The sequence below is a fragment of the Erythrolamprus reginae genome, chromosome 1 (genome assembly GCF_031021105.1).
Source record: "Erythrolamprus reginae isolate rEryReg1 chromosome 1, rEryReg1.hap1, whole genome shotgun sequence".
Lineage (NCBI taxonomy): Eukaryota > Metazoa > Chordata > Lepidosauria > Squamata > Dipsadidae > Erythrolamprus > Erythrolamprus reginae.
Genome location: NC_091950.1, coordinates 186,334,202 through 186,356,474, shown reverse-complemented (window position 1 = coordinate 186,356,474; position 22,273 = coordinate 186,334,202). Strand labels below are relative to the sequence as shown.

The following is a 22,273-nucleotide window of genomic DNA, read 5'->3' as shown; positions in this document are numbered from 1 at the left end:
TTTCAAAGGTACCAATAAAAAAATCCCGGCCATCTCAGGCTTTTCTGGGCTGCCAGAGGAGCCTTTTGGTGGCACTTAAGGAGGCTTTGGCAGCCCAGAGCAAACAAAGCATTTTCCTTTCTCTGGGCACTTGGAGAGGGAATAAACCACTTCGCTGTGGTGACTCCCTCATGTTGCCTTCCATACACCCAGTGCAAGATTGCCTCCCGGATCGTCTCGGCATGGAAAGGCAAGAGGGGGCGCTTCACCCCAGCCGGATCAACTCGGCTTCAGCCAAACCGAGGAGTCACCACAGTGAAGGAAAAACGCCGGCTACAAAGCAAGCAAGCGAGAGGAGAGGGGAGCCCTTCAGCATGGGAAGGAAGAAGCAGCAGGTAGCATCAGCAGCAGCCACCTTTCGGTCAAGGAGGGGAGGTTCCCCCCTCTCGCTCGCCTGAATTTCTCTCTCTGGCGCAGTGTATGGGAGGCAGCCTCATGCCGGGTGTATGGGAGGCATGTGCTCCTCCTCGCCATCTCAGAGTCCCTCTTTTTTTTAAGCCTTAAAGTTTTGGATTTTTTTGATTCCCCTGACCTCACCTTCTTCCTTCGGCAGTGCCTGTCCTCCTCCTCTTCTTCCTCCTCCTCCTCCCAGCCAAATTCTGAGCTTTTATTTCTTTCCTAATGGGTTTGCACACATTATTTGCTTCTACTTACAAACTTTTCTACTTAAGAACCTGGTCACGGAACGAATTAAGTTCTTAAGAGAGGTACCACTCTATAAGCTTGCAGATTACAGAAAATACACCTATCTCCACTGGTGACAATGGAAGTACTTGAAATAAAGGTAGTGCACTATAATTCACTGTATAGAACAAGGGTGTCAAACTAGCGGGCTATGGGCCAGATGCGTCAAGTATAAGCCATGCCCACTATCCAGCTCCATGTGGGGAAAACATAATGAAATGTCATGTGATGAAACATGACATGGTGGTTTGACACCAGTGGTATAGAACAGGGCTGTCAAACTTAAGGCCTAGGGGCCGAATCTGGCCCACGGGGTATTTAGATCTGGCCCTTGGGGCCACTCTGGAAACAATGAAAGACCAGCCCATAGTCCTCTGCCAGTGAAAACAGAGCTCAGGGGGGGGGGCAAATGTGGCCTTCCCGAGCTCCATTTTCACTGGCAGAGCACTGTGGACTGGTTGTTTGTCCTGAGCTTGCCCCTCCTAAGCTCCGTTTTCCATGGCAGAGGGTTGCAGAGGCAGCAAAAAACAGAGCTTGGGAGCTCATTTTCACTGGCAGAGTGTTCAGGCCACCACAGGCGCCCCCAATACAAGTGATGTCAAGCTGGCCACTCTCACCTTGGCCCGTGAAGTCAAACACCCCCCCGAAATCAAGTTTGACACCCCTGGTATAGAACATTAGTCTTGGTTTCAGGCCCAGTTTACATCATGTTTTCCATGCATAACCTTAATGGCCGCTAAATACTGTAATCTAGGAGAGTTTGCATAATTTGTAAAAAAAAATGTTATGAAACTCATTATTGAGTATCAGAATAAGTGCATATAAAAACTTTGTTTTGGCTTTGTTAACATGTTGAATGGAAATAAACTTTGACTTACTCTACATTCTTCGTCCATTCTGGAGGATTACTCATGGTCATAAATACACAGTTGGTTAAAATAGTGCACATAATAAGCATGCTGAATAATGTATTAATAGTTAAGGAAAATGTACTGGAAAACACTTATTGAAAATTATCACATCAACAATGTATGGCTTATTTCCAGAATCAGTAACCTTTTCTAGACTTAGATAACACTCAAAGAGAATTTCCATGAAAGATGGAAACAAGTTGTTACCTCTTCATTAAAAGTAAAACCAGGTAGTTGCAGCAAGATATTGGTGGCCAGTATAACACCAGGATGCAAATAAGTTGACCAGGTCAACAACAAAAAAAAAGGACAAGCAACCAGGGAAGAAAAGTCTGATATGGAGGAAAAATAGTATTCAACTCAATATCCACTGAATTTTGATACTGTGCTCTGTAACGTATTGGTTAGTGAGCACTAATAATTCTTAACCTTTAATGTTCAAGGCTCAAATACAGTCTGGTATTTTATGTTCTATAAACTGATTTAAAGTTACATTTTATACTTTCCAAAGGCAACTTCATACTAACCCCACCCCTTTTAAGGAATCCTGGTAGAAAAATCATCAGATCATTTGTTGTTGTTGTTCTTTTAGGGAGAATGCAACAAACATTTGACTGGCCTTCAAAACAGCTATTGCTTATTAATGGAAAGGCTTAAAAAAGTGGTGATGTGGCCACAAAGGCCGCCTGCCTGGAAGACTTGCTCAAAGGGAAGGTAAGAAGAACAGCAATTCCAGGAATGTCTGTAAAGGATAAAAAAAAAGAGGGGAAAAAAGGTGGCCACAGACAGGTGATTAAAGCTCCACCTTCTTTTTTTAAAATTGTGCGTTGTGACACATGTAAAAACAAAAAAGGTTAGGACACTGATGGCGTGACCGTCATCTTGCCTTTTTTTGCTTTCCTTCCCGAGATAATGGCTGAGTCATGCAAAGAATAATTCAAGTTAGAATTCTTCCCTGTCACCATCATATTGGAAATGTTTTCTTGTACACGAGGCACTAAATGGCCACATGATGGCAGCATAAAATAAAACATGTTGAGAGCTGCTTTATTTGAAGGGCTGGGTTTTACATGTGCATTTCACCTTCCTAGTGGGTACTCACAATGATATACAAAGGATTATTGGGATGAACTGCCGAATTAGCATGCACAATTTCTATTCGGATTTTGGTAAAAGGTTTTCAGCGTGAGGATTTTTAGGATGAAAGGAGGCTTCTGCCAAGGACCAGAGGCCTTTCCTGACAATTCATGGAGATTTAAAGAGTGGAACCGGAGCCTTCCTTCTTCCAATAAGAATCTTAACATTTAGTTTTTTATAATATGTTTCCCTTTTAAGTCTGTTTCATTCCCACACAGGTACAACAAAGTAGTTCATTAAGAATTTTCTAGAATGTAGCCATTGAGGACCAGAATGTGGCTGTAAGCCTCAAAAGAATATTTGTGAAAAAGCCCTCAAAACCATAAAAATACCATGTTTTTGAATTCTGAAATAAGCGCTTGGCCTTATTTCCATGCACTCAAAAGCCCGCTTGGGTTTATTATCAGGGGATGTCTTGTTTTGAGGAAAACAGGGTATGAATTCATTTGGAATTGTATACACATTTTTTATACATTGAAAATAAGTAACATGGGATACATTTTAAAATAGGTATGTTTGATTGTGCTGAAAGAATGGAATCTACTCACTCTCTGGAGCTGGTCCAGTGTATATTACATGTTCAAACAATTAAAAAAATTACATACATAAATCAATAAAACATATTAATTGTCTATATGGATCTGATGTGCATAGGATTCCACTGTAAAGTGCTGAGATTAAGAGTATAGAAACTGCAAAAACTGAAGGCCATGCTGCTTGATATGAAGATTTCCCTGTTCATTAATATTTTGTGTGACCTGAAATTGGAGAGAAACTGCCTTGCACAACATCTTGCAAACTTCACAGATGAATGTAGTATAAATTTATTCTCCACATCACATTTGCTCTAATTTATCTAAGAACCAGTATTCAGAGTTCCCTCACGATTTTCAAGATCAATTGAAATATAGATTCAGAGTAATTATACCATATTAAAATTAGATTAAAACATGCCAGTGCTTTCTACCTGAGAAGGAATATTTTCAATTCTGTATAAAAAGAAAAATATAAAGACTTACTATTTGGACTTAGGTTTGTACTGAATGCTTGTACAACTTGTGTGTCTCTGTGGGTGTATGTGCGCGTGCACAGATACATTTATACATTCATACATAATGTACATATAGTACATACTGTGCATATAAACATAAAGCAAACTTCAACTATATTTTTTTTTCATAGAAAAAGTCAAGTTGTTGAAACACAATGCAATGCTTTGAGGGCTATTAGAGTATACAGAACAAAACACATGGAGCATCTTAGAACATCTATTGAACGTTCGTCATTTATGCAGTGGATAACAAGGAGACATCCTCATGATTTATTGAATGAATACAGAATGCAACATCTTACAAGTTATAGATGAGTTTCAATAGGCATAAGTCCTAGACTGATTCAAATTTATATTTTTAACTGTCTGAAAACAACTTTGAAATATCTAATAAATCTCTGTGAATCTGAATCTGAATCAATTTATATATAGCATGGATCCTGAGAATTTAGCAGAAAATGCAGGGATATTTTTCAAGAGGCATACTCAGTTAATGTGGAAATTTGATTTGTCTTGATATGCCTAATTAGAGCCCCAGGAATTGGAAATGGCTCTTCCAATAGAAGACAAATCTCCCATTTATCTCACTGCAGGGAAAGGACGATTGGCAGATGAATTCATTTTAAGAAAAGGTGCATATCCTTATTAATTTTACTGAGGAGCTCCTGATAACCATCTAAAAATCACAGGGTCAAGAGTCCAAATCGCTGGTGTTTCGTCTAATAAAACAAAATTCAAAAGCAGGATAAGAGAAATAAAGGCTGCAGACAAAAAAAATCAAGGGGAAAAATAGAAGAACAAAAAAGGAAGGCTTTTTAACATTTATTTTTAAAAGCTCTGTACTTCTTGAATAGTGGAGGGCAACATTGGCAGAAATGGGTAAATAAATGAAATTAAAAATAAAGAAATGGGTAAGAGGCAAAAGAGAAGATGAACAGGGCAAAGCAGGGAGTAAACAAACAAAACCCCCATGGTTTATAGAGTCCACTTATTAAAAATAGAAATAATATTATTTCAATCATTATGAGCTAAGAACTCAAAAAGGATATGAATGTACCAAAATCTTGATAGCTATTTTTCTAAGAGGGTTGAAAGGAGTTAACAGGTACACAGCAGATGTGGCACTGAATCGGAAGATTGCCTTCCCTCTATTCAATACTATAAATGTCTAGAAAAAAAGCAACAGCATTAATGAAGAAAATTGGATTCAGAACCTGTAAAATGTTCTGCATTGGTCAATCTATCATATATACAAAAGACTTCCTTAAAGTAGCAAGTATCAATATAGAAAGTAATCTCTCTGTCCGCCTATCTATTTTGGTTCAATCATATCTATTTATGATTCAAAGTGGGCTCATCAACTAAGCAGATAGTACTTTCTTTAACATGGAACCAGACTTATGCAACCAGATTAAAATCTAAATATTGTACACTAAATTCAAGAGCAAAACACAGCCTGAGAAAAACTCTTTCCTTCTATGGTTTTAACTGTAGACTAGTTTCTCACCAGCTTCAACATCAGTAACCCAGCAGTTTCTATCCCCCACAGTCAACATCTTAATTTATTGAGATCAACGGATTAGACAAGTCTAGTAATGCTGCAGAGTTCTTCACTGCCAAATAAGCAAAACCCATTAAAAACTTTTTTAAAAATCAGGACATGAGTCTCAACAACTAAAAAGTATTATATGCATTCTTGTGAAGATGCACTTGGTCACTTTGTATATCTGAGAAAACTTCATAAAGAAAAGATGATATATACGGGTGCACCATGCTCATACTTCATCTTGTAAGTGTGGTTATACCTTTTAAAAATCTCTGTTAAAATGTACCCATGCAATATGTGGAATATTCTGCAAATCCAATAAATGCTAATTTTGCTAGAGTTTGTGAAAAATTGTAGTGAATATATTTTGCTTTTCATTGCAGGTTCCCACCAATTTCAGGGCATGCTCTGTATTTTGTTAGCATATGACGTAGAAACTGTGATTGTGTTCCTCATTGAAAGAGGTGAAGAAAACTGTATATAACCTATGCAGAGATGTATTATTTGTTGAGTAAAATTGATAAATTGGGGCATGTAGCAGATACAGCATTTGCTTAATCTTCAGGAAGTCTCCTGGTAGCTCTCATCCATGAACTAGAATCCTTTGTTATAAATTTAAAGTTACAATGATCCTACTAAGATGTAGACTGATGGTAAATTCGGTATCATCTGCATATTGATAATATCTAATTTCCAATGAATCAATGACCTCTCCTCACAGTCTCCTGCATGTAATGAACAGCAGCAGAGGAAGGGTATCCACAAGTGACTACCAGATGGGCTGATTTCTATTCCCCATCCATCACAGATTGGACCAGCTCCCTCAGAAAATAAAAGGCAGCACATTTAACTCCCAATCCTCTAGACAGTCTAGCAGGATAACCTGACTAATAGTATTAAATACCCCTGAGAGATATAAAAATACCAGAATGGATGCATTCCCTCAAAGTGTTGAAGGTCACCCACCAGAATAAAATGCATTTTCATTCTATAACTGAATCCAAACTGAGAATATGAGCACCCCAGTCACTTCATCAGAGTTCACAGATTAAAAGGAGTCCTAGATAATGTTGCTGGTGGTGCTTCAGGCAATCACTTCTGATTGAATAATCAAGATTATAGAGAATGTGAGCAATGTTAATAAAAAAAATCTTGTACTAATAAGTCACAAGACTTTCTCCTGCTCCTATTTCTCTATCAGGAAGCAGTCAAATTTAAACAAGTTCCTTCCCCACACTTACAGTCAAACTTGATTTATGATCATTCATTGAATAACAATTCAAAGTACTTACAAAATGTAAAGACTGATTCTTGCATTTATGACCGCTACAGCATCCCTCTGGTCATGTTGTCAGAATTGGCAACTGACATGTATTTAGAATGGTTGCAACGGCCTAGAGTCATGTGATCATCGGCCTAGAGCAGGGGTGGGCAAAGTTGGCTCTTCTATGACTTGTGGACTTCAACTCCCAGAATTCCTGAGCCTATCATGCTAGTTCAGGAATTCTGAAGTCCACATATCATAGAAGAGCCAACTTTGCCTACCCCTGGCCTAGAGTCATTTGTGACCTACCCAAGGGGTTTCCAACAAGTAAAGGTAATGGGGGAAGTAGATTTGTTTAACAACTGTGGTGATTCATTTAACAACCATGGCAAAACAATAATAAAATTGGGCATGATTCACTTAATAACCACATCACTTAGAGACAGAGGTTTTGGGTTCAATTATGGTGAAAACTACCTGTACTTCGTATTCAAGCTCAGTTGGATTACATTTTAGTGTACTTTCCTTTCACTGACACTTCAACTGTTGCATGTCCTGTTCCATAAGTCCTGGTAAAACAATGAACACTCCCAACTCCAATACCAGTATCAACTAGTATAGAAAGAGGCTGCTTGGGAAGAATCATACCAAGCATCCCAATTACCACCTCATGCCAGAGATCCACCAGGCACTCACTGGAACAGCCTAACATATGATATGAAACTCACCAGGAACTTTCCAGAATCAGTCCAGATCTATTAGGTCTTCAGAAAGACCTTCTCCATGGGCCCATTTACCCCTATAGTGGGCATGAGCAGTGAAAATATAATCTGGACCAGGAAGTGATCTGAACATGTTAAAGGACTCAGTGTAATGTCACCCATATCCAGATCACATACTACCGTATTTTTCGGTGTATAAGACGCACCTTTTCCCTCCCTAAAAGAGGCTGATAATTAGGGTGCGGCTTATACTCAGAATGTAGCTTTTCCCCCCCAGCCCTAACTAGCTGCTAATGATCTTCTCAGCTCTTACTTTGCAGGCTCTTTCATTGTTACTCTCCGAGAAGAATGTTTTCCAAACCCTGTCTTTGAAGGGTTGTTTTTCATTGCTTTACTTGCTCCAGATGTTTCTTTCCAGCCCTAACCAGGTGCTATTAATGTTCCCAAGCTCTTTCATTGTTTCATTCTGTGAAGAATGTTTTCCAAGCCCTAAGTCTTTGTAGGGTTTTTTCCATTACTCTAACTTGCTCTGAGTAAGTTTCTTTCAGCACTAACCAGGTGCTAACAATGTTCCCAGCTATTACCGCTTGCAAGGTCTTTCATTGTTATTTCTGCAAAGAATGTTTTCCAAACCCTGTGTTTGATTATTTCCCCCCATTCTCTATTTGCTCCAAATGTTTCTTTCCAGCCCTAACCAGGTGATAACAATGTTCCCAGCTTTTACCAGCTTCAAAGCTCTTTCATTGTTACTCTCTGTGAGGAATGTTTTCCAAACCCTAAGTCTTTGAAGGGTTTTTTCCCATTACTCTTAACTTGCTCCAAAGAAATTTCTCTCCAACTCTAACCAGGTGCTAATGATGTTCCCAGGTCTAACTGGCTTGCAAGCTCTTTCATTGTTACTGTCTCAGAATAAAGTTTTTTTAAAGCCCTTAACCAGGGGAGAAAATAATGTGCTGAAGCTGACCAGACTAAGGACCCTTACCTGGTAAGCAGATACTTTGGACCAGAGGGCAATTGCTAAACCGATTCAATCATTTTTAATAACACTGACTCACTTCAATTCACTAAATTGAAGATTTGTTGCAAATGTCATGTAATTTTTGTTAAATATTTCCCCCCCAATCGTTTTCCTCCAGAGGAGCTAATACAAAAGATATAATAAAACTGTTTCACAATTATAGAGTGGAATAACATATTTACTGCATTGTAATATTTTCTCCAAGTAATGCTTTAGTTTTGAACATAAATGAACAAAAGCGATAATCCATATTTACGAAATAATCGGAGGTATAGAAGTTGTCCTCCACTCTACTGATTAAAGAGGACTCTGCAGAATTTTTCCCCTCCCAAATTCTATGTTAAAATCCCAACAGAGGACTCACTTTTTTGTTAATGTAATATGGGTCCAGGTCCTCCAATGGCTCAGACACCATTCCCGGAGGTATGTCTCCATAAATAAAGGGCAGGGATTTGCCAGCTTCCAAATCACTATTCGGCTTTGGTCCATTTTCATCATCATCAACATCTTTGCGCTCTTGCTTGGATTTCTTCGCCTTTTCCTCGGCAATGCGTTGTTCAATAGCTGCCAGTGACTCTTTCGTAAAAAAGTGGAAGCTGTCAGGTCCTGGTGGTACCAGCACTGACTGTGCCATCTTTTCATCCTGCAGCTCTTAATTACAGATGTGCCCCATGCATAAAAAAATGCTAGGATACAGAAAAACAAATAAAAAAATTAGTGTCATGCTCTCTGGATCAACAAAGAAACTATATTTGCTTATTATTTTCTTCAGCTAAGTTGCAAATGGGAGAATAGGACTTTCTTGTCAATTTTCCTCCTCTTTCTTATATCTTTTAAACAAATCAAATCCATTCTCAGGAAAATCATCTTTCTTTTGCATTGGTAATGATGTAAGGATTGTTCTGCGCCAAACACATTATTTTCCTATTTTTTAAAATAATAATGTACAGCAGTTTTGTTTGCAATCCACAGCACAAGTGATCAATCATATTTTAATTTACAATGTTGTGTAAATACAGCCAGAGTATTTTATTAGGACACTTCTAAATGCCAGCATTTCTGACTGTCTGAATGCAATATAAAATGATGATCTATTTGGTGATTAGAACATAACAAGCACACATTTTTATATCTGTAACTGCCAGAGAACAGCTAGCCAAAAATTCATCACAATAATTCCAGGCATTTGAATAAGTACCTCACTTTATGCCTTCTAGCCCAAGTTGAAACATATTTCCTGTATCCTTATAATAAATTGCTGTATTCCTTGGTTTATATATCCCTCTCCTCATGGCAAATTTATATCGCTTTCAACATTTCTACTGCTGACATACCAGCAATTCTGCCTATTCCTTTGCTAACCACCATGCTACTATGACCAGATTGTAAAAGATGGGAAATGAGATAGATAAAAATCTCTCCAATTAGAACTCAGATAATCCTTTTAGATGTAAAGAAGTAATATCATGGAATTTTGCAATGGATGTATTTTTTCCATGGTTAGAATACCACTATCATAGGAGTTGCTCACAATTTTGGTACCAAAACATAAGATCAATCTTTCCTGGGAATTGACATTGTGCCCTTATCTAGATCTCAGCTTTTGATAGGGCACCACCTTGGAACGTGTACTGCCTAATTTTAGTCAGTGAAAGTTAGAGTAAAAAGCAATATGTAGTGAAAAAGTGAAGTATAATAAAATAAATGATTAATATGATATAGCTGCATGATACCGTAAATAGAAAACATTTAAGTTGGATCTAGGAGATCCACTGATTCCAACTGGTCTGCTCTGCAAAAGTTTAAGTTAAATTCAATATTCTGTTTATTCCATTTTCTCCTTTGTATAACATATCACTCTATATACATATCTTGCTATGATAAAAATACACATTCACGTTTAACTGAGTTATAAACTCCTAAAATTCAAATACGGAACTCTTAATTGGTTGCTAAATTGATTCATATACTGGTCTGAATAGTACATTGAACTATACCCAACCAAATTAGCTAGATTAGCATAATATAAGCAATAAAAAGACTTGTCAGCTATTAGGTCTTCTCTAACCTAGTTATGTGTGTTCTGATATCACAACTACTGTCAGTAATCTTTCTGAATTACCGAGCAGTTGGTGAAAGCAGAACGTTTTTGCCCATAAGCAGATAAACCAATATTCAACCTTTATCCCTCTCACTTTAAAACAAAGTCTCATAATTTTAAAGCAGTAATATTACACCCTCAATTCATCAGTTAATATGTCCACCGATCACACCCAATTAAACATTTATGTTTGTAGCATGAGCACTAACCTTAGCTGTTATTTAGGGCATCTGGCCAGATTTTAACTGGTATTAAAAGCTTCCTGTCATAAATTGGCTGAATGCTTAGTGTCAGATCATGAAAAAGTGTAACTGACAGAGGAAGAATGTATCACACGATATTGGGAATACATAACTAACATCTTACCAAACAAATTTGTGTAGTGTTCTAGAGGGAGGAGACCATGATTTCTAGTTCTGCTTGAGGCACAAAACCAGCTAGGGAACCTTGGATCAATCACTCTTTCTTAGCCCTGAGAAGAAGGCAAGGTCAAACCACTTCTGAAATCTTGCTAAGAAAACTGCATGGATTGGGCCAGACAGTCTCCAGGACTCAAAATTGACTTGAAGGCACAAATACACATATCTATTTCACCAGTTGGTTGAATCAATCAGTTAATTGTTTTAAAAGAAACGTTTACATTTTGGAGTCCAAAACTTTGGGAATTCATCTCAGGGCTACTTTAGCATTGCAACCAGTCACCAAAAGCCACTGAAAGCCTCATTAATTTAGTGACTTGGAGGCTGTTACTGTCACCTTACAAACTCAGTTGTGTGCTCTCCCAAAGGAGCTGCAATAATATATTCTAACTGGAAATCTGTCCAGAGCCCTTGAAATTGCCTGCTTTAAAACACTTTATGAAATTAAGAGATTGTCTAGAGCAGTGTTGGCGAACCTATGGCAGGGGTGCCACAGGTGGCACGCGGAGCCATATTTGCTGGCATGTGAGCTGTTGCCCTAGCTCAGCTCCAACGTGCATGTGTGTGCCGACCAGCTGATTTTTGGCTCACACAGAGGCTCTGGGAGGGCATTTTTGGCTTCCAGAGAGCCTCCAGGGGGATGGGGGGCATTTTTACCCTCCCCCAGCTCCGGGAAAGCCTTTGGAGGGCAAAACACGAGCCTACTGGGCCCATCAGAAGTTGAGAAATAGGCCATTTTCCAGCCTCCAAAGGGCCTCCAGGGGATGGGGAAGCTGTTTTTGCCCTCCCCAGGCATTGAATTACGGATGTAGGCACTCACACATGTATGATAGCAAGGACGCACGTTCTTTCGGCACTTCAGGGAAAAAAGGTTTGCCATCACTGGTCTAGAGGGTAGGTAAGCAGAGGTGATATTCAGCCAGTTCAGACTGGTTTGGGCAAATCAGTAGTAGCGACCTGCAGGTGGGCCTGCCCAGCCATGCCAGCGCTATGCCGTCCTATTTAATCATGTTTTCAAGCTGCGGGCATGGTGATGTGCATGTATCAAAGGTGCACACGACCAACCAAAGTGAGAGTCCACGCGCATCCATGCACTCATATTTTCATTGCCGGGTGAACCAGTAGGGCAATTATGTGAATCCCACCTCTGTGACTAATGATTTTTGTTTACAAATGTAGGTACTTTATTTTTCAAGATTTGAAAACAGAGTTTTTTCCTGCTTCTTCATGCCCCTGGTGATTTTCCCCCTAATGTTTTAATGTTTGCCATGTTGTTTTTTATTAAAAATTAGAATAAGCAAAATAATTGTAAGCAATGAAACAACTGCAAGGACAAAGGGCAGCCGGGTGATCGCCCGAGCGGTGGAGCCGGAGGGCAAGGCGGTGAGCCACAATACAAAAGGCAGGGTCTCCACTCTCTGTCTTCTTTCCCTGCAGCTTGTCGGCATGATCGCAGGCACCCGCCCGCTCTCCCCTTATCTCAGTGTGACTAGTGGTCACCTGCGGGGGCCGAGTAGGATTTTTTTTGCGGCTGCCACGCATTTAAGTTTCAGCCATTTTTTTGCGTACTCCACTGGGAGTGGATGGGGAGCGGAGTGGTTAGGGGGTGCCAGCAGGGTCATTTGATAGGAGTAAGTCAATTGGATTAAATCCCTTTAGTTACTGGGGAGGGCAGTTTGGGTGGAAAAAGGGGCTAAGAGCAAATGTGTGATCTCCTTTCGAGCATGTTTTGGAAGGTGATGGGCTGCCCCTCACCAGAGGCCCAAAGCTGACCTGGCCCAGGTGATTGGGGAGGGGGTACCCTTGGGGCTCACCTGCCACAAGCCTACAGGTGACAAGCCAGGTGGAGCCTTTCCACATGCCTTGGGTGTGGCTAAGAGCAAGGAAGGTCAAGTCCAAGGCTAAGTTCATGGCCAAATTCAAGGTCAATGGCTTCATTTCTTTGCTCAGCAAGGAGCTTTGCCCATAGTTGCCCAAGAATGTTGACTGTGATTTCCGCCCCATTTCATTAACCTCTACATGTCCAGATTTAATAAATAAAGTGACCCATAAATCCCAGCTCTGTGGTCTGTGTGTTTACTCCTGCGTCCGTCACAAAATGAAATTCAATGGTGAAAAAAGTATGGTTCTACATTTAGGCAGAATGGACTGGTACAGTATAATGATAATATTTATTTTGTGAAGCACACATAAGATTACATAGAAATTATAAATATGTTTATACATTCATGTATATTGTGAATACATGAATGTATAATCATAGTTATGAACACATGACATGGTTACAAATACATGGGTACATTAGGACAGGGACAGTAGGCATGTTGGTGTACTTATGCATACTTTTCAGACCTCTTAGACTGGTCAACAGTAAATAATCCAAGGTTAAAATTGTGGGGGTTTGGGGAAGAAACCAAAGAGGCAGGTAGAGCATTCCAGGCTTTAACAATCTGTTGCAATTGAGTTTGGAGTGGTTTACCTTAAGTTTGTATCTATTGTGTGCTCACGTTTTGTGGCTGAAGCTGAAGTAGTCATTTACAGGTAGAGCATTGTAGCAGACAATTTTATGTGCTATACTTAGGTCAGACTGAAAGCAACATAGTTCTAAATTGTCCAAGCACAAAATTTCAAGTCTGGTTGCATAAAGTGTTCTGTTGTGAACAGAGGAGGACACTTCTAATGAAATATCTTTGTACATTCTCAATTGTATTATGTCCAATATGTAGTATGGGTTCCAGATAGATGACCTGGCAAATGTTTTGTATGCTCTAGTTAGAAGTATAATATTACCAGAGAAGAAACTAGGCAAGATTAGGTTAATTCTTAATGCCTTTTTGGCAATGCTGTTGTTGCAGTAGGTTCTACCGTGTTTCCCCGATAGTAAGGCAGTGTCTTACTATCTTTTTACCCCCAAAAGCCCCACTGTGTCTTACTTTGGGGGTATGTCTTACATTGTCCCGGGCACCGGGGCCGGCTCGTCTTCGGGCGCGGGGAGCTGCCGGAAAGGAGGCGGGCGCCGACCTCGACGTTCGGCGGGTTGCGGGGAGCATCCCCTCGCCGCTCCCGGCAATGTTTCTCGGCAGGGGAGGCCAACTCCGCGGCGACACGGACGCTCGGCTGGCTGGCTAAAGGCAGGTCAAGGGGTGGATGGGCAGTCAAAAAGGGTGAGCGGCCGCCGCTGTGCCCTCCTCCGCCCGCCTCCTTTCCGGCAGTTCCCTGCGCGCCCCTCGCCTTCGCTCGCCGCGGCGCCACCGCCTCTTCTCCTGCCGAGGCTCAGCTGCAAGCGGCTCCGAGGCGAGCGGAAAGGAGGCGGGCGAAGGAGGGCGCAGCTCCGGCCGCTCGCCTCGGAGCCGAGCGGCCTCGCTGGCCGCTTGCAGCTGAGCCTCGGCAGGGGAAGAGGCGGTGGCGCCGCTGCGAGCGAAGGCGAGGGGCGCGCAGGGAGCTGCCGGAAAGGAGGCTGGTGAAGGAGGGCGCAGCTCCGGCCGCTCGCCTCGGAGCCGCTCAGCCTCGCTGGCCGCTTGCAGCTGAGCCTTGGCAGGGGAAGCGGCCAGCGAGGCCGATCGGCTCCGAGGCGAGCGGCCGGAGCTGCGCCCTCCTTCACCAGCCTCCTTTCCGGCAGCTCCCTGCGCGCCCCTTGCCTTCACTCGCCGCGGCGCCACCGCCTCTTCCCCTGCCGAGGCTCAGCTGCAAGCGGCCAGCGAGGCCGCTCGGCTCCGAGGCGAGCGGAAAGGAGGCGGGCGAAGGAGGGCGCAGCTCCGGCCGCTCGCCTCGGAGCCGATCGGCCTCGCTGGCCGCTTGCAGCTGAGCCTCGGCAGGGGAAGAGGCGGTGGCGCCGCGGCGAGCGAAGGCGAGGGGCGCGCGGGGAGCTTGGAAGCAATGTCATCGCCCCCCCCCCGCAATACCGTTTATACCGTGTTTCCCCGAAAGTAAGACATATGTCTTACTTTCGGGGTATGGCTTATATAAGCCGACCCCCCTGAAACCCCCCATATGTCTTACAATCGGGGGGGTCTTACTATCGGGGAAACACGGTAGCATTTAGGTTATTAGAGATGAGTACTCCAAGATCCTTAACAAAGTAAGGATCATCTATAAGGTCATGTCCATCCAACTTGTATTTTATGATTTGATTATTTTTTTTTGCCAATGTGTAAGACAGAGCATGTGTTGGTTGAGATTTGAAGTTGCCATTTGTTTGACCATTCTTACATATAGTCAAGGTCTTTTTGAAGGGTAGCAGCACTGTCAGTGGTGTTGAGTCGTTTTACATCATCAGCGAAGAGAACACAGTTGATTTTAATATGATCGCAAAGGTCATTTAGGTAAAGTATAAAGAGTGTTGGTCCTAAAACTGTGCCCTGGGAGACACCACTGTTAACAGGTACAGGATTTGACAGGGTGCTTCCTATTTTAACTACTTGTTACCTGTTTGATATGAATGCAGTTATAAATTTATGCAGGGATCAAGAAATCCCATAAGATTTTAGTTTTAGAAGTAGTTTGTTGTGTACCACTGAATCAAAGGCTATGCATAGAAGTCTATGTAAATTCATCTACTGCTTTGCCCTGATCAAGTTTTGTAGTCCATATATTTTTGCAGTATAGAAGTTGCAGATTACAGGATATATTTTTTCTGAAACCAAATTGTTTGTTAAAAATTGTTTGTGGTACCTTGCTCAATAGCAGTAACTGTGACAGGAAACTTGAAGTCCTAGTGGACAACCATTTAAATATGTGCCAGCAGTGTGTAGCAGCTGCCGAAAAAGCACAATTCTAGGCTGCATAAACAGAGCGGTACAATCAAGATCATGTGAAGAATACCACTACATAATACCTTGGTAAGGCCACACTTGGAATACTGTGTTCAGTTTTGGTTGCCATGATGTAAAAAAGATGTTGAGAAAGAGTGCAGAGAGGAGCAACAAATTTGATTAGGGGACTGGAGGCTAAAACATATGAAAAATGGTTGCAGGAACTGGGTCTAGTTTAGTGAAAAGGCCTGGGGTGAAATGGTAGCTGTGTTCCAAAATCTCAGGGGCTGGCACAAACAAGAGGGAGTGAAGCAGGGATGGGTTCCTCACAATGACATCACCAAACTGGATTGATTGGTGCCAGTCCATGGGTGCCACCATCTCTCTCCCCCCCCGAATTTATTTATTTATTCATCCATTCTTCTGTACATGCACATGGTCAACATTTTGTTTTCGGCTTTTTTTAATTTTGGGAGGGGTTTGTTCTGAGCATGTGCGTGCGTGCAATGCATGTGCGCATCCATGAGGCACAGCCACATGGCATGGGAAGAAGTGAACCAGCAGCGAGGTAAGTTGGAGTAAAGCTATGCTTCAAAGTACCCTGAGGGTAGGATAAGAAGAAATGGATGGAAACTAATAATGGAGAGAAGCAACTTAGAATTAAGGAGAGAAGCAATTTAGAATTAAGGAGAACTTTCTTGACAGTTAGAACAATTAATCAGTGGAAAAACTTGCCTCCAGAAGTTGTGAATGCTTCAACACTGGAAGTTTTTAAGAAGATGTTGGATAATCATTGTCTGAAGTAGTGTAGGGTTTCCGGCCTAAGCAGGGGGTTGGACTAGAAGACCTCCAAGATACCTTCCAACTCTAGACAGTATTTTATTTATTTATTTATTTATTTATTTATTCATTCATTCATTCATTCATTCATTCATTCATTCATTCATTCATTCATTCATTCATTCATTCAATCCAATACACAATAATACACAATGAAGGTTATAGAGGATATAGTAGAGAAGAAATATGAGATATAGGAGAGACTATAGAACAGGGGACGGAAGGCACTCTAGTGCGCCCTTACTGACCTCTTAGGAATCTGGAGAGGTCAACCGTGGATAGTCTAAGGGGAAAATGTTGGGGGTTAGGGGAGTCCGGTAATGAGTTCCACGCTTCAACAACCCGATTACTAAAGTCATATTTTTACAGTCTAGTTTGGAGCGGTAAATGTTAAGCTTGAATCTGTTGTGTGCTCTTGTATTGTTGTGGTTGAAGCTGAAGTAGTCTTTGATAGGCAGGACATTGCAACATATGATCTTGTGGGCAATACTTAGATCATGTTTAAGGCGTCGTAGTTCTAAGCTTTCAAGACCCAGGATTGTAAGTCTAGTTTCGTAGGGTATTCTGTTTCGAGTGGAGGAATGAAGGGTTCTTCTTGTGAAGTATCTTTGAACATTTTCATGGGTGTTAATGTCTGAGATGCGATATGGGTTCCAAACAGATGAGCTGCATTCGAGGATGGGTCTGGCAAAAGCTTTGTAAGCTCTGATAAGTAGTGTGAGATTTCCAGGGCAGAAGCTATGTAGGATTAGATTAACAACTCTTGAGGCCTTCTTAGCGATGTTGTTGCAGTGGGCTTTGGCACTTAGATCTTTAGTTATCAGTATCCCGAGGTCCTTGACCGAGTGGGGATTATCTGTGATAATTTGTTCATTAAGTTTGTATTTGAAGTTCTGATTCTTTTTGCCGATATGTGTATATAGAGTATAATATAATATACTCTATATACGGTACTTTATAATATACAGTATACAGTATATAGAGTATAATATATATACTATAGAGTGGAGGGGGGGAAAGCCATCCTCATGGGCCAACCCCTTCTGTTCTGAGATAACCACATTTAACCACATCCTTTTATTTATTTATTGGATTTGTATGCCACCCCTCTCCGAGGACTGGGGGCGGCTCACAACATATCAACAATATACAATGTACATATCTAAAAAAATACAATTAATATCACTAAAAAACTTTAAAAACTCTAATATCATTTAAAATCATTCATTCCCATTCACACAGCAAGACTTACTACACTTGTCAGCCATAATGATATAATTGTTGCTAACACACCACCACTGTGCAATGTTCTGTTCTGAGATAATCACATCACTGGAAGATGAGGTCTCCTTGATGCCATTCCCACTCCCTGCCATTATAAATTGATTTCTCCCATCACACTAGCATTCTGGGGGAACCCAGATAGGATGGAAGGGAAATCTTTACCCCACACAAGTTTGGTTAATTACAGAAAGGAAACCGAATAAAAAAGTCAGGTGATTAAATCAGCCCAACTGAGATGGGCAATAGACGGCAACTGGCCAATGGAAACAAAAATGAACTTTATGAAATGCACCAAACTTCTTTAGCTGAAGAAGCTTCTTGGATGAGAAGTGAAACGTTTTGAAAGAAAAACAGACAGTCCAGTTGCTGTTTGAAAAAGCACCTTTGGAACAACTCTGACCTGGATGAATGAGAATCTCCATAGACACCAAAAGAAAGTTTCCACTCACATAACAATTTAAATACCAAAAACAAAAACAAACCCCAAGAACAACAACCCTAACATACTTCTAATTAAGCTAACTTTCCACTTGGCCAAGATCACCCTTCTTTCACCTCATATAAAACTTCTCCTGCACCAAACTTGACAGAACCCTCTTCTTTTCTTCTATTAGCTCTCTGGGCTTATCAGGTTGGCTTGTTCTTCAAAGGGTCAGCTGTATCTCACCATAAGAAAGGAAAAAAACCTGCTGTGCAGCATCTCTTTAGCACAGTAGTTCTCAACCTTTCTAATGCTGCGACCTCTTAATACAGTTCCTCATGTTGTGGTGACCCCCAACCATACATCTAGCACCAATTCTCCCAACAGACCTTGAAGCTGATTTAAAGGAAGATCAGTGGAATACTCCCCACTGTAAACACCTCATTGGTCAGATTGTAAAAATATGTTCCAAGGCACCAGAATAGAAGTTTTAGTTCCTAACACCATGGGAAATTTATCTTTTTCCATGGTCTTTGGTGACCCCTGTGAAATGGCATTCAACCTCCCCAAAGAGGTCCTGACTAGTGTTGGCCAAACCCGCTGAACTTCGGGTTTGGCATGTTCAGATGAACTCGACTTCGGAGTTCGGGTAGGTTCGCCAAACCCCAACCCCAACCCCTACCCCTCTGGCCCGGCGGGCTTCAAGCGGCTAGTGGGTGGGAGGCGAGGAGGGCTCCAGCTTGAGCCTCCGAGTGCTCCCCACCCCTCCCGGCCATCACCCGTTTGAAGCTGCCGGCTGGGATCCTGAATAGCCGGCCGGCAGAACCTACCTCCTGAGCCTGACTCCCCCCTCCAGCACTTTGCCTCCCGCCGGGCAAGAGGGCTCGGGAGGCAGGTTCTGTCAGCCGGTATTCAGGATCCCAGCCGGCAGCTTCAAGAGGGCGGTGGGTGGGAGGGGAAGGGGGGGAGGACTCTGAGTCAGCCACCATGGTCATCGGCCACCATGGTGGTGTGTTGCTTGAGCTGCTCCAGCTTCTGCTTTTTCACAGGGGAAACTGACATGATCACGCATGCAGTGGCAAAAGAAATTAAAGGAGGAGGCGCGGCTGTGGTGGCTGAGCCTTTTCCATAAGAAATAAAAGGATATCGGTAGGCACGCAGCTTTTGGGCCTGCGCCGCCTGAAGGTTTTGTCTGACAGGCGGCCGTGGGCTGCTTTGGCAGAAGTTGGGAGGGCGGGGCCTATGTCAACACAGAACCCGCCCCCTCCCCTTTCCAAAGAGCACTGGGGTGAGCTAACGCTGCCCTGGGCAATGGGCGCAACAGGCGATTGGTGCAGACTTCGGTTTTGTTTCCTGCTCAGCAGCCAATCAGTATTGCTCTGGGTTGCAGGATGAACAAGGCGGTGTCATGGCCTTAACTTCCTTATTTATTTAGTCCAACCTTGGCAACTTTTAAGACTTGTGGACTTCAACTCCCAGAGTTCCTTAGCCAGCTTCGCTGAGACAGAGCCCTCCCCGTCTCCCCCTCCTGCCCACTGCGGTGTTCGAGCGAATGCTGAACCTGAACACGGACTTCTGGAAAAGTCCAGGTTCGGGTTCGGTATACCGAACACTGCAAAGTTTGGCATGGACCTGAACTATGCAAGTTCGGTTCGCCCAACAACACTACTCCTGACCCCCAGATTGAGAACCACTGCTTTAGCATGTGCCTGCAAAGGTGCTTCGACCCCTGCAATTGTATCTCTGGGGGCTTGATAGTGCAGAGCAGTCAGAGAATGTGGGGAAACAACCAGTCCTGAACAACCAATCCTTAGCAAAGTCTTCTTGCTACACCAGTCAGGATTGTTGTAAGTCTAAATGCCGACATTGCCACACACTCACAGCTACTGAAAGCTCCCAGCTTTCAACAGGCCTTATCACTTAATGGCTTAACCCGATGCCCCCAAAATGGCACCCGGAGGCAAGAAAAGATCCAATGTTATTGGGAACCACAGGTCTAACAAAGCAGACAATAAGATGAGAATTGACTCTTATCTCCTCATTGCAAAGGCAATTAAAAGTGTAAATAATGGATCCATGGCTGCAGAACACCCTTCACCTTCAAAGACTATAACAATGCAGGATCCAGCCAGAAAAGGATCCAGCCACCTCATCATCTCTCTAAAGATTCTGTCCAAACCATCCTCTAAAGCAGTGTTTCCCAAACTTTTGACATATGTGTGTACCCCTTCTATAATTAACGTAACAATTAGTACCCCTCATGAAAAAAAATGGATGTATTTTAATAACAATCAAAATATATTTCTTTTTTTTTTGGTACACACACAAAATAATAATAAATGAAAAATAAAATTATTCATAATAAAATATAAATAAAAGTTATATTTATAAATAACATTTATTTGGATCAATGAGTAGGATGAAATAATTTGTGCTGAAATGACAGATCATCATAATTTGGTTCCCTGGTTGTTAATTTTAATCTGAGATGCGGTTCCACGTCCAATAGTCTCTTCCACAACAGACTGTATTCTATTATCATTTGCCAAGAAGCACAAACAATACACTAAGTCCAACAATGCAGACTGTGACTATTAGGACTATCCTTCTTGAGTCTGCTAGGAGAAGGGCGGCCTATAAATTCGAAAAATAAATTAAAAAAACAAACAGGAGCAGCCTTGTGTCTCAGAAATAGTCCAAAGAAACTATGCAACTTTTAATACTGAATACTGGGTTTGAATCTGGAACTTCTGTCCAAATCCTTTCTCCTGATGGTGTGGGCAAGTGATGGGCAAGGTGAGAATAGGTACCTGGCTATTTCATTGGATTCTGGTGCAAAACAAAATTGAAGAACCAATGATGTGGCAGGCAAATATGAAGTTGGAAAAGGCAAGATATATTTCAGAACTTTTTCTGAACGCGTACCCCCACCAAACTCTTCCCGTACTGCTGGGGGTACGCATACCACACTTTGGGAAACACTGCTCTAAAGCAATGAGATTAATTGTGGGGTTAACTCTCTTTTAGAGCTCAAAAGTACAGTGGTACCTCATCTTACGAACGCCTCTTCTAACGAACTTTTCAAGATACGAACCCGGTGTTTAAGATTTTTTTGCCTCTTCTTCCGAACTATTTTCACCTTACGAACCCAAGCCGCTGCTGCTGGGATGAAGGGGTTTCTTTCCCCCCTTTTTTGAAGAAAGAAAAGGGAGGGGCGGCTTGGAGGGGGAAAAGACTGCATTTAAATAACTAGGAGAACAGCGTGTTTGCAGGCACTGAAAGGGTGTCTTTTGAAGAAAGAAAAGGGAGGGGTGCCCCCCTTGCCTTTCTTCCTTCCCACTCACCCTTTAGCCTAGCCTTGCTTCTTCCACCCGCCCCCTTTAGCTGCTCCTCCCTGCCCTCTGTTCGCCTCCCTTCTAAAGTTTGGGATTTTCCTGAAGGATTTTCTTTTACATTGATTCCTATGGGAAACATTGTTTCATCTTACGAACTTTTCACCTTACGAACCTCCTCCTGGAACCAATTAAGTTCGCATCATGAGGTACCACTGTACACTAGTCTACGTTTTAAAATAGAAATACAAACAAGCAAAGAAATATCTGTAACTTAGTTGGATTTTTATCCCCACCCCCGCCTTGATTATTTTATAATTAATTCAAGGTGGCAATAATAATAATAATAATAATAACAACAACAACAACAACAATGTTTATTTATAATGCCCTTTTAGCAAAGGGAATAACAACAAGCCATATACAATTGATAAAGACAGTCAACAACACCTATCAGGCAACACCTACACTCAGCAAAAGCACAGCCAATAAAAACCATGAACCTATTAAAACATTCCCAACTTCTCCAATGTCTTCCCATCTTATTGATCCCCAGACAGAGATGTTTCAGTCTGGCGAATCAAAAAGGAAGGTTTTTATACATGATATTACTTCTTCCTCCTATTTTCCCCACAACAACCACCCCATGAGGTGGCTTGGGCTGAGATAGAGAGACTGGTCCAAAATCATCCAGCTGATTTTCATGCCTATGGTTTAGTTTCTGGAATAGCACCTTAACCGCTACACCAAACT

The 22,273-nt window shown here is 41.9% G+C and overlaps 1 protein-coding gene across 1 annotated transcript in view; it reads right to left on the bottom strand.

Moving 5' to 3' along the window:
• Nucleotides 1-9,006, bottom strand: part of SCN2A (sodium voltage-gated channel alpha subunit 2) — a 67,792-nt gene extending 58,786 nt beyond the window's left edge. Inside the window, 3 exon segments of the mRNA XM_070737200.1 lie at nucleotides 1,602-1,691; nucleotides 4,872-4,990; nucleotides 8,737-9,006. Of these exon segments, the coding sequence (XP_070593301.1) occupies nucleotides 1,602-1,691; nucleotides 4,872-4,990; nucleotides 8,737-9,006 (479 nt within the window).
• Nucleotides 9,007-22,273: the final 13,267 nt, after the last annotated feature.